Raw genomic sequence first — 19,617 nt, 5'->3', positions numbered from 1 at the left:
TAATGTAATTTTTATTTTTTTATCACCAGGAATGTTAAGAGTATAAATATATTAAAACTTTCTTTGAAAGTGTTTGTTAAATAGTATGGATGAATAAATTAGAATCATAACATTATTTTTTATTTACACCTATGTGAAGACGTTACTTATCATGAGAAAAGATAAATCAAATACCATATGTGTAACTTTGACATTTTTTAATATTGCTTAAAGTAAAACAAACTCTGAGAATTTGTCAAACCTAACAGTAGAATTCATTTGTAACTATAGCATAATGCTGAAGGAAAACTACAGTAAAATGTTTTTATCCATTACAGTACATTTTTAAGAAGTTACTCCATTAAAAACAAACATAAAAGTAAATCTGAAGCAGAACAAATATCTACTACAACACTGAAATGTGACTTAAGTACCATGTATATGTCACTAAATAAACAAATCAGATGAAACATTGTAATTCCAAAAAGTAGAAAAATTGCACACCTCTGAAGTAACATCATTAATCTTTGTTACAAAATAAATAACTCATTTTTGTAGCAAGTAACAGCTATCTCAGTTGAGTCAGTAGATGTTAACCAACAACAAAACTGATTTCTGTTTTAACACATGGGTAAGTAATAATACAAATGGAGCTGCTTGGCCATTCAAGACAATTATTGCACATTCACCCTCAAGAAAAGTGAAATTTTAAACAAACCCTTTATTTTGTAGAACATAGATTCTCTTAAAATATTAGAACAAAAAATTACAGGCAGGTTTCTTATCAATCCCCATATGTCATCTTATAAAATTTGTAAGATCACCCTTTATCCCTCTTTTATGAAAAGAAAATATGACCTCAACCTATCCCTTTCAGATAACCCTTTAATTCTTGTAAATAGCCCATATGCCCATCTGCACATCCTTTTCAAACTTAATATTTAAACACTTGGTTAAGCAGGTGCTCCATTTTCTTTTAATAAAAACCATATACTTTCATTTTTAGCCATATCTTTAAACTTTAGTTTAATGGATGGAACAACCTCAAAAAAGGGTCTGTTGTCCTCATATATTTCATTCCCCTGAAAGTAAGAAAAATATGGAAGCTATTAAACTATCAATATCAGCATTCAGTCTTCCATTGAATAAGTTAATACACAAATAAATCTTTATGCTTTAATTTATGGCTTATAACTACAAAAAGAGAAACTCCCCATTAAAACTGAATAAAAAATTAAATACAGAAAAAGCACACATAGTTTTTATCAATGATATTCTTTCACTGCTTCAGTTGTTCAAAATTTTGTATTAAAATTGCATAAACTGAAACAATGTAATACTCATTTAAGTTTGTTTAAAGCATGTTTAGTACAAACAATGCAATAAACTACTTCCAACTCTTACACAAAAACCGAACGTACAATGAAAAATTACAAACTACAATAACTGATCAAACAAACTCAAGCATGTAGTTTTTTAAATCTAATACATTTAGTGGCATTACTTGCAACAGCTTTTTAATAAGTTAGGTCTAACTGTTAATCAAATTAACTGGCTTTAGATAAATTATGCTCCTGAACTAGAGGAAGAGATAATATTTCTAAAAATACAATTAACAGAAAATGTTGATACTAAAATTTTAACCCTTGTCAAATACACAACCACAAAAATGATTGTTGTTACTTGTTAGTAAGGTTAAATCTGACCCTATAACACTAATACTGTAACAGTCTAAACAAGGACTAAACAATCAAATCTTGAGCTATATTGACTATATTAAACTCAAGTTTAACATTAAACTCTGGTAGTATGTTGTAATACATAATAATTTATAAATGCAAGCCACATTCCCAAAGTAAATGTATTCACTACTACTAGTATTACTAGTTACTAAGTTGGTTAGACTCACTTGGTCACTGTAATTTAATCTAAGCTCTACAGCAAAGTACTATAATTACAAATTACAATAATGTGTATAAATATTAACACAACAGTAATAATTACAGATCGATACTTTACAATGTACTAACAATAACAGTAGTACTAATGTAATAGATTTAATTTTTACAGTAATACTATTGACAGTAATTAGTATTTATAGTTGAGCATTGTACAATACAAAGTACCACTATGACTGTACCACTCCCAGTACCATGGTACTGACAGAACCAACGTACTTTGACATGTTTATATCTCCTGCTTAGGAAAACACTTAAGTTACTTAGTGCGTAAAAATGCATAACAAATAGTTTAAAATATCACAATTGACTGAAAAACATTAATAATTACTATTTATAGATTACCAGTGTTTTTCAAATAATGTTTATAGTTGTACATTTTACATTACAATTTAGTGTATCAATACTATGGTATTGACTATCGTAATTTGTAGAACCAACGTACTTTTACATATTTATATCTCCTGTTTTGGAAAACACTTCTTATCTTAAGTTATTAACTGCGTAAAAACGCATAACGAATAGTTTAAAATTACCATAACTGGCTATCAAACTAAAGTTACCTGAAAAACACTAAAAATTATTCTCGTTGTATCGAAAACATCCTCATTCGTCAAACATCTTAACTTACTCCGCCACTGTTGACGCATGCGTTAGAGACGTGAGAGGTCATGAGATAAAATAATATGTGGTTTAAATTCTAATATCAGAATGAATACAAACATTGTCGATAAAATTGAACAAATAGCACAAAAAATTACTTTAATTTAAGACTCATCTTTTTTAACTTATAGCTTAAAAGTATTATCTCAACTTTTGTAGTACTAATAACATGTTCATTATTTTTCCTTCTTTTCTCTAACTTCTTTTCACATTTTCGTTCTAACGAAATTGTCGTCTGCTTCGAAATGGATGGGAACTCTCAGAGACATGTTTTGAATAAATGGAGTTTGATTAGGCTTATACAAGTCAGGCGGGAACACTTTTCGCTATAAGAAGCGATACTATTACTTACACTTTTCATTTTATGAAAAATAGGCAGCATTTTTGCAGGTATTTTTAAATACGTACGCTTATATTTACACTGTGTACAAAGTGTATTTTTATATACTTGTGTGTTTCTCACAAATGAAAAAAAAAGTTGTTTTGTTAATATGTATTTAACTTGTAGTTAAAAACAAAACTAAAAATAAACATAGGTTGATGTCACGCGACTCAAACAAGCATAACTACAACTGTTATTATGGTTTTAGATATTTGAAGTCTTTCTTAATGCTAATAATAACGCACGATAATTACTATTAAAGAAAAACTAAAATTAACGAAATTGTGACATTGGCCAACAGATCCTTTCTTTATCATACAAATTTTACAATGTATATATGTATGTGTTTGTGTGTGTGTTAATCTTGGTTCTAGCAGGATAAAGTAGTGGATTGAAACTTCATATACTTAGCTGAAGCAGGTGATTACTTCTTTTTAGTTGTATAATTAATAAATATTTATTCTTGAAAATATGCCACATCATGAGTAAATGTGAAAAACACACCAGTTAATAAAATATAAAACTCTCCTTCCCTATGTCCAGTCTTTTGGGTTGAAGTAACATATAGAAATACATGGATTTCTTCCAAAAACACTTGCCAGAATTGAGCTTTAGCTCAAAAAATAGGTGGAATATTATAAATACAACAAAATAGTAACATGGTATTACTCATATTACATCATTTTGTTCATGTGCTGCAGAATTGAATTAGCATTCAATTTGACTACTAATTCACGTAAGAATGGTATAATGTTTAAAATGGTCAGCTCACAATTTGTGAGTTGGGGGTTCAAATTCCCCTTCTATAAATATGCTTATTCTTTCTTCCAAACATGCATTATAATATGCAGTCAATCCCACTATTTACTGGTAAAAGAGTAGATGTTGACAGCCTGCTTCACTTCTAGTCTGTCACTACTAAATTAGTTTTGCTTGAAATTAAAATCCAAACCAACATCTAAGAATAATGATTGAGTAAAATAAAAAAAATGTAACATGGTGAATTAGGGGCTAAGAGGAATATGAATGACTGTTTCTAAATGCTTTTGTATACAGTGTAGCATTTGTATTGACCATATATACTGGCTACTTTCTATACATTGTTAGCTAATTTTTGTTTAAAACATTTCAGAGACCACCATTGTAAAAAGTCTTGAATGAAGAGTGTGAAGAAAGTTTATCATTCAGAGTGTTGTTGTATTTGAAATGATAAGTAACTGGTTTACTGTTTTATAATAAGTTACAACTAAAAGAATTGCCCTATATTTTAATACTCTTTTGTAACTTGTACAAAATTTCAACTGCAACCTATCTAAATTTGAAACTTTTTTTGTTGTTGTTTTAATTTTATCATCATGTACAAAATGAAGATTGAACATCATGAAGAAGAAATATCATATTTTCAAGTTGATGGTTCTCAAGACTAGTTAAATGTGTTAAATGTTTAGTTTTCTTTTGTTGATGTGATTTTTATCTTTATTATTCTAATATGCTTACAACATACACTATTTAATATGACTTTTCACATGGTGCTTCATATATTACTAATTTTATTAATCACAGAATGTGCCTAGCCTATAAAAATACTATCTTATTGAAAGATTACACCAATAATAAAGAACTCACCAGCATGGATACAGTTTTGAGTGAAATGTGTTGAAATTTGATTTTGAAGTTTCCAGATTTTTTTTAAGAACTGTAGATGCTCTAAAAAAGATTTTTATTTCAAAATTTCATGAACATTGCATAAGAGTCTGAAGGTATTATTGAGAAGCAGTGTTTTATCATGGACACAAATAAAGATAAAGACTGTGTTAAATGGATGCTAAATTAAAGTTGTTCAAATATATTACTTTAACTATTTTAACCTTGAGATATAACTCATAGTTAGTGCAAAGATTTAGACCTTTCTTCTTCTTTATGGCATTTTTTACTTGTTACATTCTGCCATGTAACCTATTAAGTAAGGTATTATTTATTTTCCTAGATCTGTGGTAAGTTTTTAGTGTGCATTCCTCCCTCTCAGTAGGTATACCCATGTTTAGTGAGTTTATTTGAGCTTGTGTGAATGACCTAATTTTCACACTCGATAATTTAGGTCTTTTGTGTTTTCTCAGCTCAGTACTTGGTAAGTTCAATTTTTATAATTCCTTTACCATCTAAGTTATTTTAGTTTAAGTTTCAATATTGGCACAATTATTGCACCGTCATTACCATTTATGTTCTTGTAGCTGTGGCTTATTTTGATTATGTGTTGGTTTGTTATTTTACTTCTTTTCACTATTTATCTTATTTAATTTGTAAGTTCCAGGTTCTTTACTGCTTGCCACACCTATTCTTTGAGAGAATACTTGGTGGAATTTCTCATCAATTTGAAGAAGTTCTTTACTACCTCATGCATTATCTTATTTATTTGGGGGGCTATTCAATTTCCATTTTGGTAAGGAACATGAGAGGTTCTCTTGCTTTTGGAAATGCAAGCTTCCTTGAAAGTTCTCATTCTTTTGAGTTGAGCACATGCATTCCCTTCATTGAATGTTTCTTGACCAATGGAATTTCTCCCACAGTTCCTTGAACCACCTTAACCCTTTCACCTTGTTTGGTGGCTTGACAGGAACATGACCACAGTGGGGGTTCCCCTCTTCCAAATCATCCTGAACTTCACCTGCTCAATGGAGTCTGTATCATTTCTTCCTGCTCCTTCAGAGTAAAATAGTTATGGTTTATTTTAATAATTCCACTTTCATTAGCTATATCAATAAGCAAGGAGGAAAAAGTCCAAATCATTGTGTTTTCAGACACTGGATCTCCTGTACTAGACCACTGATGACGTAATAGTTCTGGTGTATCATGTTCAAGGATTCACCATTTGTGTAGTGTTATTCCTTACCTGTACCATTCACCCTTCCTCCTTGTTAATGTACCAATGGCAATAGTCTTATTTCAGACTTTGGTCCATTTGCAATGGCTTCTGACCATTTTGCACTTCTATTTCTCACTACTCTATTTCTTTATCTAGTTGTTTGATCAGAATTTATCTGTTTCAACTGTTGCTAATTACAGGACTGACCTGTCCACCACCTTTCATTTTCCCACTTCCACAAATCTTTCTCTTCCCTAGTTATTCACCTCTCTTTCAGTTTCTTCATCTGGCCTGTTTGCCACATTTCTTTGTTCTGCAGATTGGGATTTCAATGTCATCCTTTATGCTGTCTCCAGTTCTCGCCTTGAACCAATTGCAATGTGTTCCTTGTACCACCCTTTCTTTACAACATATTTCCTCCCCCTTAGGTTGCCATCATTTCAATATTTATGCCATTAATTTTCTTACATCCTTTACCATTGCTTGTATGTTATCCTCAGTTCAGATCAGGCCTTCCTCCAACAAACATTGACTATCAAGTTCTTTTTTTCCCCTTTACCTTCCATTTCCCATCTCAGATTAACTGCTTTGTCCAATTTGTTTTCTGGTATATGATGCATACTGCCTCCTTTTGTGGTTCTAGTTTTGATCTATTTGTTCCATAGAATTCCTCTATTTTCTGTGATCTATCACTTGTTATGCTCATTGGTTGGGTTCCTTAACTCATATGATAGGTGTATTCTGACTTGGCTGTAGAGGGTCAACACCTATGTAAGGTTTCTTTGCACCACATTTGTCATCTATGCTGTTAACAGCTCATAACTGGCATTTTTTTGAGGAGATCATTCAGGCTAGTATGTGGACACCTCCCAATACATTTGTCACACAGTATCTGCAAGACAAAGCTGTGTTTTCCCTGGGTGGATATTATCTTCCTCCTTTGGAGATTCTATGCATGTATGTTCACCTGTGATGGGGTAAGTTTACCTGTTGTTATTTTGTATCATGTTGGGTTAGTATACAGTGCATTTCAGAATCCCAAATAGTGGTAGATGCTGCAGGGTCAGGTGTGCTCAATATTAAATTTTTGCACTCCATCAACTTGACCTTGTAGTGTCTTAAATCATGAGATCTGTTGAGGGTAAGTTTATACAGTTTGTAGGACTTTGCAGAGAAGTGATATCCATTCATAGGACATTAAGAGTCATCTTTCTTGAAACCTCTTAACATCAATGCCATATGCTTCTTTTTCATTTACTCTTCTTGCAAACCTGTGTCATCTCCTGTTCTGGATCAATAGGTAATGTCATTTTGTGCCCAAAGAGGTTATTACTGAGGTATGAAACCATAGTTTGAAATTTTATTCACACCTCTCTATTGTTCAATGGAAGTGACAAAATATTTTATATTTGTTTGTGCAGAATCAGTTTCTTATCATTCTTTATTTCTAAATAAAAAATTTCCCCCACTTATGAAAGTATATATTGCTTTTTCTTACGCTGTGTTGTTATTTACACTTTGTTGAAAAGAAACTAATTCTCAGTTGTGGGTTCTTTACATTGATCTGGGAAGTTTGAGCCTTGGGTTTTTTTTTTAAATATCACCAGAGAATTTGTTTTCACTACTACTTGAATGACTGTTATTTATCCTGCAACACTCCCAAAATTTGTCTGTTAAGTTTGAGGTGGATTTAAAAGACCTTCAAGCCCAATTTTTAACCTACTAATCTTTTAATTTATTTAAAAGTTTGAATCATTTTTTGTCATATTTAATTCCAGCTTTCACTACTGTGTTTGATGGGTCTAAATTCTTGGGTGTCAGAGGTTCTGCTTTTGGGGTCTGTATCTGTGCATTATATATCTTTCTTGTTTAAGATCTTGGTGGCCACCACTTCATTCATTCCTTTCATTATGACTTACCTGCAACACCTTCTCTAGAATCTGATATCTGAGTGAAATATTTGTAAAGGTTGTTTTTCTGAGGAAAGAACCTTATACTAAAGACTGTAGATATTAGTATGGTGATTAGGCATAAGCTATACAACATTTGAAGCTTATCCCCTAGAGGAACAGCAAGTCTAGGAAAATTACAGCACTAAAACCAGAGTTCATTTCCCCGTGATGGACACTGCAGGTAGCTCAATGAGGCTTTGCTCTAAAACAAACATACCTTTGATGCTTTCTATATTAGTTTGTAACTATGTCTTAACAAACTTGGGAAGTTGTTTTAGGATGTCATGTTTTTTTGCATTTAATCTCAAACACAGTAAGTGCTTTAATGTTTTAGGTTGTTGGTAGTCTGGAAGTCCTATGCAGGACTTCACGTTATCATTGAGATTGATAAATGTTTTTGGCTAGCCTGTCTGTTGCAAGTCAGACCTGCATTTTTTTTTATCATTAATTTTGTTTACATGTGACACCATTTTTCACTGTAGTTTTTATACTTATTTTCATGGCCCATTGCCTCCTAAATATTCATGTGACATCAGTAGAAGCTTTACTTCCATCTTTCATTAGTGATCCATACTCATTTTTAATATTTCAGTCGTGTGAGTTTTTTCTCTAATATCTTTGTTTCTCTAGGATGAGCCTTATAGTAGGGTTTTGAAATATCACTTGCTCTCAGTAGCTTTTGGATGTAAATTTACAATCCTGCTATTAACATTAAAGTGGTCATTTAGTTAACTGTAAGATAGAGCTGATGGATCCCAAAGGCATTTTACAATGTTGGAGTCTTTATTAACTGATCTATCCTAGCAGAAGTAATATTAGAAATGTTTTACCTCGGCCTTAAAACAACTAGGTCAGTAGAATAAACTTTATCATTATATAGATTGTGTCACCTGGACATAATGGAAAGGGATAAAGATAATTTCACCACCAGGTTCTTTGACCGTTTATGTCTTTTCATAGAGAGACCAGTGGGGTCTTCTTAAACTGTGGTGTTCTGAAACAGCCCCAACAACAATTTTAATTACTAGATGTGATATTGGTAATGATTCCCTATTATACGGTTCATCAGGCCAGTTGGAAAATGACAAAAACTTATAGTTTTGCATTTTAATTTAAAAGCTTAAAATTCAGATCACTTATTTGTTAACATTCCATTCACTGTAGTTTCATGTTATGTATTTCATTTTTTTTCTTTCATTACACTCAGCATAAATAACCAAAAAATAATTGGTTGAACTGACTTATTGACTCTAAAATACACAGGAAATTGTAAAAGAAACAAATTTCATTAAGTGCAGTACTCACAGTATTTTATTGTGTGCAAGTTTTATGTTATTATAGATGTTGTAACCATCAAAGTCATGTACTCACAAAAATTTAGTGCATAAATAACTTTAAAAACATGTATTTAAAACTGATAGGGGTTCATATAAATTTCCAATGTATTTCTAGTTACTATTAAAAGGAAATTCAAAGAAATAATCACCCCTAACCTCATACCTATTCCTTCGAGTTTCAGAGAAAGTATGCTTACATAACATAGTGCACGTGCCAAGTGAAGTGCACATATAGGTAATTCTACATAATTATAAGTTTATCAACTTAGGCATTCTATCAATTAGGGTTGGAAATATTACACTAGCAGGTAATAATTTCATCAAAAGGGAATGGGTGAAAAAGAAATGAATTAGGGAAAATAGCTGAATAGAGGGTAAAAAAAAAGGAGAAAGAATATCTGTCAAAAAATAAGTTACAAGTAAAGATTTTGAAAGAAGTATCTTCATCAATTAGATTTTACCATTATAATGTTAAATTTACAATCCAGAAAATATTTCAGTTAAAGCACACTTGACTAAATTACAACTTTATGCAAACTGATGTGCTGCTACAGAGGTTAGATATGAAAAGTAAGCATGAGAAGGGTTACAATAGTTAGTTATAGACTGTAAAAATTCATGTATAAAATCATATGCAAACAGTTCTTTAAGTGGTCTTTTAGCCTATTCATTACTATGTTAGGGTCAAACTGGTATTATTTGCCAGTAGTTAATCATAGCTTGGTGGTGGTTTATTCATTAACATAAAGTATTATATACTATAACTAAAGTAAAATAATACTAAATGTATTTTACTGTCATTTTAATTGCACATGTGTTAATCTTTTAACTTTCATACAGCAGTAAAATCCAACATTTATTTTTTTTAAATGACAAAGTATATCAAAAATGCAGTTCGTAACTTATTAGGAACTGAGAAAAAAAAAAAGTGTTTGCTTAGCTGTTGTGCCATGTTTCCTTTGATACAGCAAAGAATAACAAATTTATTTTCGACATTATATACATATGCGAGTTTGTTCATTCAAATATCTTCCTTAGCTTTGTTATTTTCTCCCCTAAAAATAGTTGTTTTGATTATTTCATGGTTTAAAGCACAAGATGGAACTGTGAATGGCCACATGTGACAGTCATTCCCTTAACAAGGATGGTAGGGTGTTATTTTCTGTCTTCCTTTTGATCAGTAGTTAAAAATTAGGAATTGAAGTAGGTAGCCATGTTAGCTTTACAAAGTAAAATAAAATGTTAACTTCCAGAAACATGTTCCAAATTATGTTCATTGTCAGTTAGGTCCTATTTACAGTATTCATTTAATGAGTGAAGTGCTCACACACACACACACACATCAAAGAGCACATTACTGTTAAACTTCCCACAGCTCAGTTAATGATGGTTAGCTGATAGAGTCATTGGCAATTAAAGGAGAGTAGCTTTTTTTTCACCCAGTTGATATTGCAATCATGATTATGTATATGCTGATAGGTCACAAACAAGTCAAAATTAATTAAAAATTGGCTGCAAGCTCAACATTAATTAAAATCTCATTATGATAACAAATTAAGCTTTTTTCAAATACCAAATCTATCAGTGAGATTTCTTACATTTAAAATTGCAACTGAAAACAGCACAATAAAGCAGCATTTCTTTTTTTATTATTATATATATATATATATATATATATTTCACATTAGGAATTATTACTAAAAACATTGATTTAAAATTTGATGGCCTGTTATAGAATCTGAGATTAACAACACTCTTTCATGGAAATTGACATAAATTAACCAGTGTTAGTTATTAAGAACATGAAATCCAAGAATCTTTTGTTGTTTTTGTTTTTTGAAATATGGCTGGTACTTTTGTATCTTAAAATAACTGGCAAACACTTGCCCGTACCAAAATAAAGGTTTCAAATCCTGTATTTTTATACATATTTGTTAAACTGAAACAGGCAGGTCACAAAGTTTACCTTATTTATAAGAATAAATGCTAGAAAGTTATTTTCATGGTAAATACCAGACTGGTGTTTGTAAGAACAAACTGCTATAGAAGTCTGAATCTTGTGGTTGTTACAGATTCAAACTTGAGATCAGTTAGTCACATTTATCTTAAATTATCTGCAATCTTTCTTTGAGAGTCAAAACATTTAACCCTGTGCAAATAGTATGGCTATTTTGCACAAAACACATTTTAAGAGATTACTTTAAAAATTTAATAAATCAACTTTATTATTAGAATATGTCAATAAACTTAGTATTAGAATGTATTTTATGAAGAAAATTTCTATCATATTTAAGTTTTAATTTCAAATAGAAATAAAGAAATTCTATGTCCTCACTTTTGTTGTCACATGACATGTGAGCACTCTCAAATTTTACTTTTGTAGCTAGACAATATATTTGTTTGTATTTTGAAGTTATGCTATCCTAGTTTAGATACAATCTCTAGACAGTGCCAAGGTACAAAACTTCAGAAACAAAACACTTGCTAAATTTCAATTTACTGAGATATAAAAATAACTTTTTCAGACCACAACAAAACTCACAAACATTTATCTTTCTGAATTACATCACATTATTTGACATAGTTATTTGCAACTAAGGAAAGAGAGCTTGTTCTGGATTACAAGCTTTAAATGATTTTTATAAGTTAGCAGGAAACATATGCCAACAAAATGTCTTAATTTTTGTACAATGACTGTAAGGGAAGCTGCCTTTCATAGTACTTAACAAATTTTGTAAAATACTTGACAGTTAAGTTACATTTAAGTCACATATATTAGCTATGGAATTTATTTCTTTACAAAGACGTAGAAAAAAAACAACAAATCTTTGGGCTTAGGAAACTTTAAATGCACAAGTCTTAAGCATACATAGTTTGCAAGGAGATGTGTCACTTCTCAAGCAGGAAAAAAAAAACCATATAACATACAAGCCAGATAATAAAACTGTAAATGCACAAGTCTTAAGCATACATAGTTTGCAAGGAGATGTGTCACTTCTCAAGCAGGAAAAAAAAACCATATAACATACAAGCCAGATAATAAAACTGTAACATTAAAAGTACATGGAAGAAATTTGAATAACAAAATCCAATTTAGAAAGTGCATTTCTTAATGAAAGAAGAAAACAGTAAGTTTATTTTATTTCATTATTTTAAAAATATTTCATTTTCACTGTACATTCAACTACATTTAGTGTCAAGTAGAGACAATAACAGATAAAACACGAACTTTTATCATAAAAACGTTTTTATTCATTTAGGAGATTCTAGGGATTGTGCAAATCAAACATGAAAATTGAAAGATGAAAAAAAATTATCATTATTAGCAATGAATATATTCTTGCATCCAGACTTCAGACTAGTCAGACTGACATCTTTAGTAGAAATACTGTATTAAAAGTTCTGTTTTGTGTGTACAAAATACTTGTGATGTTTATTATAGCTTACTGAATTTTGTGAAGATGCAACTTAGGCATATCTACTGTAATTATGATTTATTGTGTACAGCTTAACAGAAATATGGAGTAGTCTATTAGACAAACAAGCATCTAGAGACGGTTAAACAAATGAAACTTTTAATTATATCATCTTGGTGTGTATAAAGTATTATAATTCAAAATTAACTTTTTTTTTAATGAGGTGAGCATCTTTATTAAATATATATATATATTATATATTATATTATATTATAAATTATATTATATTTTATATATAAATATATTTATATATATTTAATAAAGATGCTCACCTCATTTAAAAAAAAAGTTAATTTTGAATTTATATATATATATATACTTTCATAAGAAATAATTTAAAATCATATAATTACACATACACAGATATATATTTTATTTATTTATTAAAGTAGAAACCAGTTGCAAATTAAACTCATTTTATTACTAATAATATGTAAGACTTGACACAAACTTCAGAATACCAACTGTAGAATAATATTTTATTTTTATTAAAAGCACTACATATATAATAAATGACCCAATGAAAATATTTTAGCACTTTCATAAATGTTACTTTCTTTGTGCTTTTGATACAGAATATTGTTGCTCAAAATGCAGAACAGATAACTCTTAACCTTTTCACTGCAGCTAGGATGTCCATTTCCCAGTGCCCCCAACCCCCTCACATGTAACTGGGACAAATGTTCCCTACTGTATTCAAAACCGCCATGTGTAATGTATGGAAGTAAAATAAGTTAGAGAGTATTTATTGACATCCTACCTGATGTTGATGTATAGTTTCCCTCAGTGTTTTCCATTTTGCCCTTCAGTAACCAACAAGACACCTAAGTGGAATGTACGACAACTACATGCTGATGTGCACATATTCCTAGAGTACCAAGTAGTAACCCCAATTAATAGGTAAATGTGCTTGATGCATTTGACTTAGATAGCTTAGAAGATAGTCAAGTGGTGTTCAATTGCTTGATGATGAAGGTGCAATGAGACAAGAGGATGCCAGCTCTTCATTTAGTGACAATAGTCAGGATGATGAACCAGGACTCAGTAGAGGGAGGTATACACAGAAGTAGCAATGGAAAACATTTGTTCCAGCAGCAATGAATGGGTTAAGGTACTTCAGCTTCTTGCCCTGATTTTTATCTTTTTTTAAATCCTCTTTCTGATCTCTTGTAATTAACTGTGGTCTTCATACTAAATTTACTGCTGTTATTTGTTATCTTCCAGTGAAAAAGTGTATTGCTAATAACTATTAAATATGGTAAACAAACTTGGCATCTTTATCAGTTTCATGTCTCGGAAGAACTGCAGCATCACAAAAAAAAATTCACAAAGCTATTGTTTCACTTTTGGTTTGAATTCATAATATGTACAATATTGTAATACACATTTCTGCTTAATAATAAAAATATTTTTCTTCCATTAATATGCAAATATTTTATATACAGAGTGGCCTGTAAGTCAATATGTTATTATGTTACATTCAATTATGCATGTATTATAAATTTTTTTCTTTCTTTTTAGAGAAATATGGCCAATGTAAGCCCATTTACACTTGAAGAACGTATTGTGACAAGTACGTGGGTACGTGAGCACAAGAATACTGGTGACACCACACAGATACACTGGATACATAAGATATATGGATGGGTAAGGACTTACAGGCCACTCTGTATATGCATGTTTTTAAAGGATCATAAAATGTTGCATTGATTAGTTGCACTACCAACCCTCCCCACAGTTGATTACACAGACTGAGTTTAGAATCCTAGAGGATGCTGTTGTACCAAGCCTCCTTGTTTGCATAATTCATCAGAAATATTTGTCATTTTCTTGAAGTTTTCCAGTTTTTCTGAAGTTTTCAAACTATTCAAACTTTGCTGGACTCGTTCACATCCCTAAGATTACCAAAAATTGTGTTAAAAAGTTTTCACTGATGTTCTTTTAAAATATTCTAATGGTATAAAATTGCAATACATATACTAACATTCTACACCTAAATCTTTGTCAAATACTCAAGTTTAAGAAACAGAGTTCTAACATAAATAACATAAGCTCCTTTTCTTTGTGCTTAATACTTTTTTCTGATTTAATTTTAGGACTGTACAGTATTTAAGAATGTTTTACTAAGTGTGGAAAATCAATTACAAATCTTTATTGTAGAAAATAGATTGCCTTCACAAAATGATTACTCTCTATTTTGAATATATGCTTTGATGTTGAAATGAACATGTCAGTTTTTACACAAATACTCCACAAATGTTACAGAGATTTAGTATGTGATATTAAAATTATTTTGGAGCTTCAACACATTGTTATAGTCCATGTTACCATGTCTGGTCATACTATGTATGACAACCATGCATCTTAACACTATCATAATGCTGTATCTAAAAACACACACTTCTTCTTTTCATGCTATTCATAATGCATCTAATGCGTAACGAAAAATGTTCTCAGTGCCAACTTTAACAGTCCAACTGCAGAGAAATCCACAAGCACAGTATCCAGCAACTTGACTAACATCTTTATATCAAATAGTACTATTCTCCAGCTGCTTTAAGAATGCAATGGTTGAAAATATATATATTGTTGCATGGGGTATGTGGATGACCTCACACCACATCTGAAATATGACTTATTGCAATTCTCTTTCTAGGTGATTATGGGATCCCAAGTTGATACATATTCCTTTGTTTTCTAATGTCATTAAATACAAAATATATCCATATCTCTGCTGTTACAAAGCCCTGTTCTGAACACATCTTTATGACTTCAGTGTAAAAATATTTATAAATTTGTGTTATAAATTCATCCCAAAAGTTCTCAATTTTTAGTGGTATGACACTACTTACCAATGCTATTTATTTGGTGTTATTTCTGATATAGTGAACCCTCATTAGTCTGGACAATGAAAATCCAGTTTTCATGCACAGAAACTTTTGCAGTAGGATATTTAAGCAATTATCTGCATATTCACACTCTGAATCTGAACAATTGTTTCATATAACAAACATGCATTTCCTGTGGGTACGTGATTAATACATGACTCCATGAAAGTGGAACAAAGGTCAATCACAAGAATGATGTTAATTAGTGGTCACAACTCTTCTGTAACTAGCAGATACCAATTTATGGAAATTTTTCTGTGAATGATCCTCACAGTGGTGATGTACATACAACTATAAGAGATACCGAGGGGACATCAGAGTTATTTATGGTATAGTTCTGTTAAGTCACTCTGCTGGAATACAAAGACGTGTAAAAATATCAGCACCATTAAAGTGTGATGTTTGTTTACACAACAAAGCACATACAAGTAAAAGCTTCAATGCCATTGGTAAATGTCTATGAGGCTTTACAAATGGCAAATTTTGCTCGGTCCAGTGTTACTATGGGAATTATCCAAAATTGCTTTAAGCACATCAAGATTTTGTCACACACAGCCCGAACAGAGTGAAACTGTGGAGCCTTTTAGGGTGTCAGAAGTCATGAATGAGACTATTTCTGGAATTTATAACTTAATCATGAGTAGTAATAAGGCTATCTCAGCCAATCAGTGGCTCAACATCAAGTCAGCTGACCTGGTTAAGAGTTGCGAGATGAAGACAACAGTTCATGTGATGACAGTGAATTTGACAATGAAAGTGATCCACCAGTTAAGCACTATCTACCTTTAAAGACTCATCTCATAGTCTGAAATGACTTATGTGAAGATAATAATGTAATGTGTTATTTGCTTAAAGCTGCTGAGAAGCTTCAAATGAAACAAATTTCAGTTCAAAGTTGACTATGAGTGCAACCATCTTTGGAAATTCACTGGTGTATAATTGACTAATACCACTTATTTCATATTCTGTTGGTAAATCACTGGTTCAGACAAAACAATGTTTTACTGTACATAAAGTTGCTTTTTTTCTAGTTGCATGCCCCCCTTAAGTTATTGATTGACAATACACACTATCAATAGCATCAACTGTATTAGACATGACTGGTTTGACTATCCGAACATCTTGATAAACAAAGTCTCATTGTATCTCAGAACAGCTGGTATTGGTATTAAAGCACCCTAAAATCCTGTACCCATTTATACTCTCGTTCCTAAGACGTGTCTGGCAATGGTCAGTTGCAAACTCTCTTTGTTAACCCGAAGATGACCTAGGAAGGTCGAAATGTTCTCTGCTTATCAATAAAAGTGTCAATACCCATACTAGACATTCTGAGATACATTTTTATTTCAAGTGGGTTTCTCGTCACTTAGAACATCTCACTGTATATGGCATTCATCCTATACTTTATAATGCCTGTGGTTGTCACTTGACACTTTGAATCTTCAAAACTGTTTTAATATAACATGCTCAATCCTCTGTACAAGAATGATCATGGAGAGATTGAAATTTATTCTTTATAACCTGTTTGAATACTAATATAAAGAAAAAAAAACTGGGCTGACAAATAATTTAGTACTAGATTTTTTTTTCCATTAATATACTTCACTGATTAGGATATCATTGTCAAAAATAAATAAAAGCAATTTGTTATAATCAAATCTCAAGCCAAAAGTGCAAAAGATCCACATTAAAAACAGATAAAAATGTCTTTGAAAAAAATAAATTTTCAAATCTAAGACCATGTTGTATTTAAATAAATTGATTAGATTTATAGAAATAGAAATCTTTACAAAATGTTTGCAAACTTCACTTGTAGTTACACTGGCACTAATATAATGAAACATAATTAATTTAAATTATACAGTTTTAAATATTTTACGGATTATGTTCTATATTATCCAGGTAAATCAACATTAATGTGCTCTATTATAATCTTCCAGAAACATTTTGATCTGTGTAATTTATAATGATAGAAACAAACACAGAATATACCTCACTGCAGATAACAGAAGTCAGGTTTTTTTCATATCCAGCAGAGGACAAGTGCTGTTGTAGAGATCTAGAGGCACGGGAAAGAACTGTTACCATTGAGTAGATGTCAATGGCAGAGTTGGCCAACCTGTTCAATAGAAACTGCTCATCTAAAGAAAGAAAGAGTTATGTTAGTAAGAGACCAGTTTATTTCATCTTACTAGTAGTCAAAGGAGTGTTGGCTAGTGTTTAATTATAATATACTTATTACATTGTAAGCACTTGTAAGTTTTTATTTCAGAACTTGTTCAACATTTTACAAAGCAAAAAAATTGTTTTAATCTGAGTGATTTAAGATACGTTTAAGGAAAATTATTGAACTTTGCCCAAAATAAACCTTTCTTCAGACTTTTAAATAAACACTAAATGCAATTACATCACAAGTTAAGCTTCTTGATTTTAAATACAGACCACACTACTCATACCTGGCTGCTAATTTTTCACAATTATAAGGGTTTGACTTTTATCTATCTTCTTTATGTGATATTAAATATCTAATTCTCTTAGCAGAACTGTTAGAACAGTCATAGTCCTTTATTTCAAATGTGAGAAATGGGTAGAACTTGATTGTACATGATAGCTCATTGAATTAGTTATCAGACAATTAGTTTAAAATAAATAGTTGCTTTGCAAGTGTATAGTGTTGAGTGATTGGTTCTTTGTTTGTCTGATAACCAGTTAAATGAGATATCATATGCAATCACATGCATGCCATTTGTAGTCAATCTTATAAACAAGATGAATGAAAGTGATTTGGTATTTGGGGGTTTATCAACATCAAAACCACCCACACTGATGAAATATCAAGGTATTGCAAAGTATAATACTAAGTTTAATCATGCCTGAATCATCCAGTAGGAATTATTTTTGATGAACAATGTGTAACTATTTGTCCAGCTGCAAGCACCAAAGATTGTATGACACTGAAACTGAAAGACATTAACTGAAACTGTCACAAAGAATTGGAGAAGATCAAGTTGTCGTTGGTATCAATATTGAGAATATTTGCCAGTCAGAATAGCATCAAAGTTAAGGTGGATAAAATTTTCAAATGTTAAATTTAGTTGTCATAACTTAGGTAATATTTTATATCAGCCTGCTGCTTCATTGTACAATAAGAAAGAACATGTCAGGTGCAAGCTGCAAGGGACTAGCCTAGCTGATAGTATTAATGATTTTACACATTTTGAAAATTTTTCAGAATTTCAAGACTTGTCATGTTATCTTGATATATGGCTTGAAAATAATTGATGAATGAATAGATTCTAAATATTACATCAAATTCAGAGGAATTCTGCATTAAGTCATATGCAGTTAAATATATATATATTCATAAAATTAAAACTAAGGCCTGGTGTGAAGAAATATGTGATAGGCCCAATGATCAAATACATGAATGATTAGTTATGAAGAAGAAAACTGTTGTTCAATGCAATTTTCTTTTTATGTACAGAAAATGTGCATGAACCATATGATGAGTTATACAATTCATAGATAAATTAAGAAAAACTTATGTATATATGTGTTAGATTAGTTCAAAGTGAAAAATGATTTCTAAATAATTCTTAGGTTTGGAAATGGTGTACTAGTAGGGTGATAATGGTATTTTGTATCAGTGCTTTTGATGTGGTTTTATGTACAAATAATTCACATACAGGCAAAATATTACATCTGATCAATCATTTTAGTGGTAATATTTCACTTTATTTGCTCTCTGGACAATGTTATAGCATTTCTTAACATTTATTATTGCACTATCAAATATGAACAAGTCTTTTGTATGAACAAGCCTTCTTTCATCTCTGTTTTAATGATATGCTGAAAAGCTACTAGAGCCATCCATTTAGGTTTTAAAAATATCTATTCAATGGTGAAGTAGAAATGAGTACAGTGTGTAAATAATGCAGGTTACGTCACTGGTACCAGAGTTGTGCCCAATCAAAGGGTTGTCTGTGAATGGGAATGATGTACATGTGACAATTTGAAAACTATCCAAAGGTCTGGCAGATCTTTATGAAGAATGATATTCTGATCTTTATACTGAGTTCTTCTAGTTGAGATAGCTTGATGATCAAGATGTCATCTTCA

The 19,617-nt window shown here is 30.9% G+C and overlaps 2 protein-coding genes and 1 long non-coding RNA gene across 5 annotated transcripts in view; 1 reads left to right on the top strand and 2 right to left on the bottom strand.

Annotated features, from left to right (window-relative positions):
• LOC143237162 (uncharacterized) overlaps positions 1-2,586 on the bottom strand; it is a 91,072-nt gene extending 88,486 nt beyond the window's left edge. The window contains exon 1 of the mRNA XM_076476112.1: positions 2,501-2,586. The gene's annotated coding sequence lies outside the window, so the exon portion shown is untranslated. The remainder of the gene's footprint in view (positions 1-2,500) is intronic.
• Positions 2,587-2,826: 240 nt separating this feature from the next.
• Positions 2,827-17,904, top strand: LOC143240597 (uncharacterized). 3 transcript variants are annotated; one of them, XR_013021837.1, is made up of 4 exons: positions 2,827-2,990; positions 10,227-10,281; positions 14,132-14,257; positions 17,532-17,904. It is a non-coding gene; the product is annotated as an uncharacterized LOC143240597 (long non-coding RNA). The 3 variants fall into 3 exon arrangements; XR_013021838.1 differs by lacking the exon at positions 10,227-10,281 and having other exon boundaries at positions 2,832-2,990; XR_013021836.1 differs by lacking the exon at positions 17,532-17,904 and having other exon boundaries at positions 2,842-2,990; positions 14,132-14,320.
• Acadvl (Acyl-CoA dehydrogenase very long chain) overlaps positions 12,977-19,617 on the bottom strand; it is a 50,202-nt gene continuing 43,561 nt past the window's right edge. Inside the window, exons 13-14 of the mRNA XM_076483304.1 lie at positions 17,491-17,639; positions 12,977-14,505 (exon numbers count right to left, since the gene is read on the bottom strand). Coding sequence (XP_076339419.1) covers positions 14,368-14,505; positions 17,491-17,639 — 287 coding nt within the window. The 3' untranslated portion in view covers positions 12,977-14,367. The remainder of the gene's footprint in view (positions 14,506-17,490; positions 17,640-19,617) is intronic.

This window comes from Tachypleus tridentatus, chromosome 13, assembly GCF_004210375.1.
Source record: "Tachypleus tridentatus isolate NWPU-2018 chromosome 13, ASM421037v1, whole genome shotgun sequence".
Taxonomy (NCBI): Eukaryota; Metazoa; Arthropoda; class Merostomata; order Xiphosura; family Limulidae; genus Tachypleus; species Tachypleus tridentatus.
Note: the sequence above shows the minus strand (reverse complement) of the source record. Positions and strands in the feature narration are given on the sequence as shown.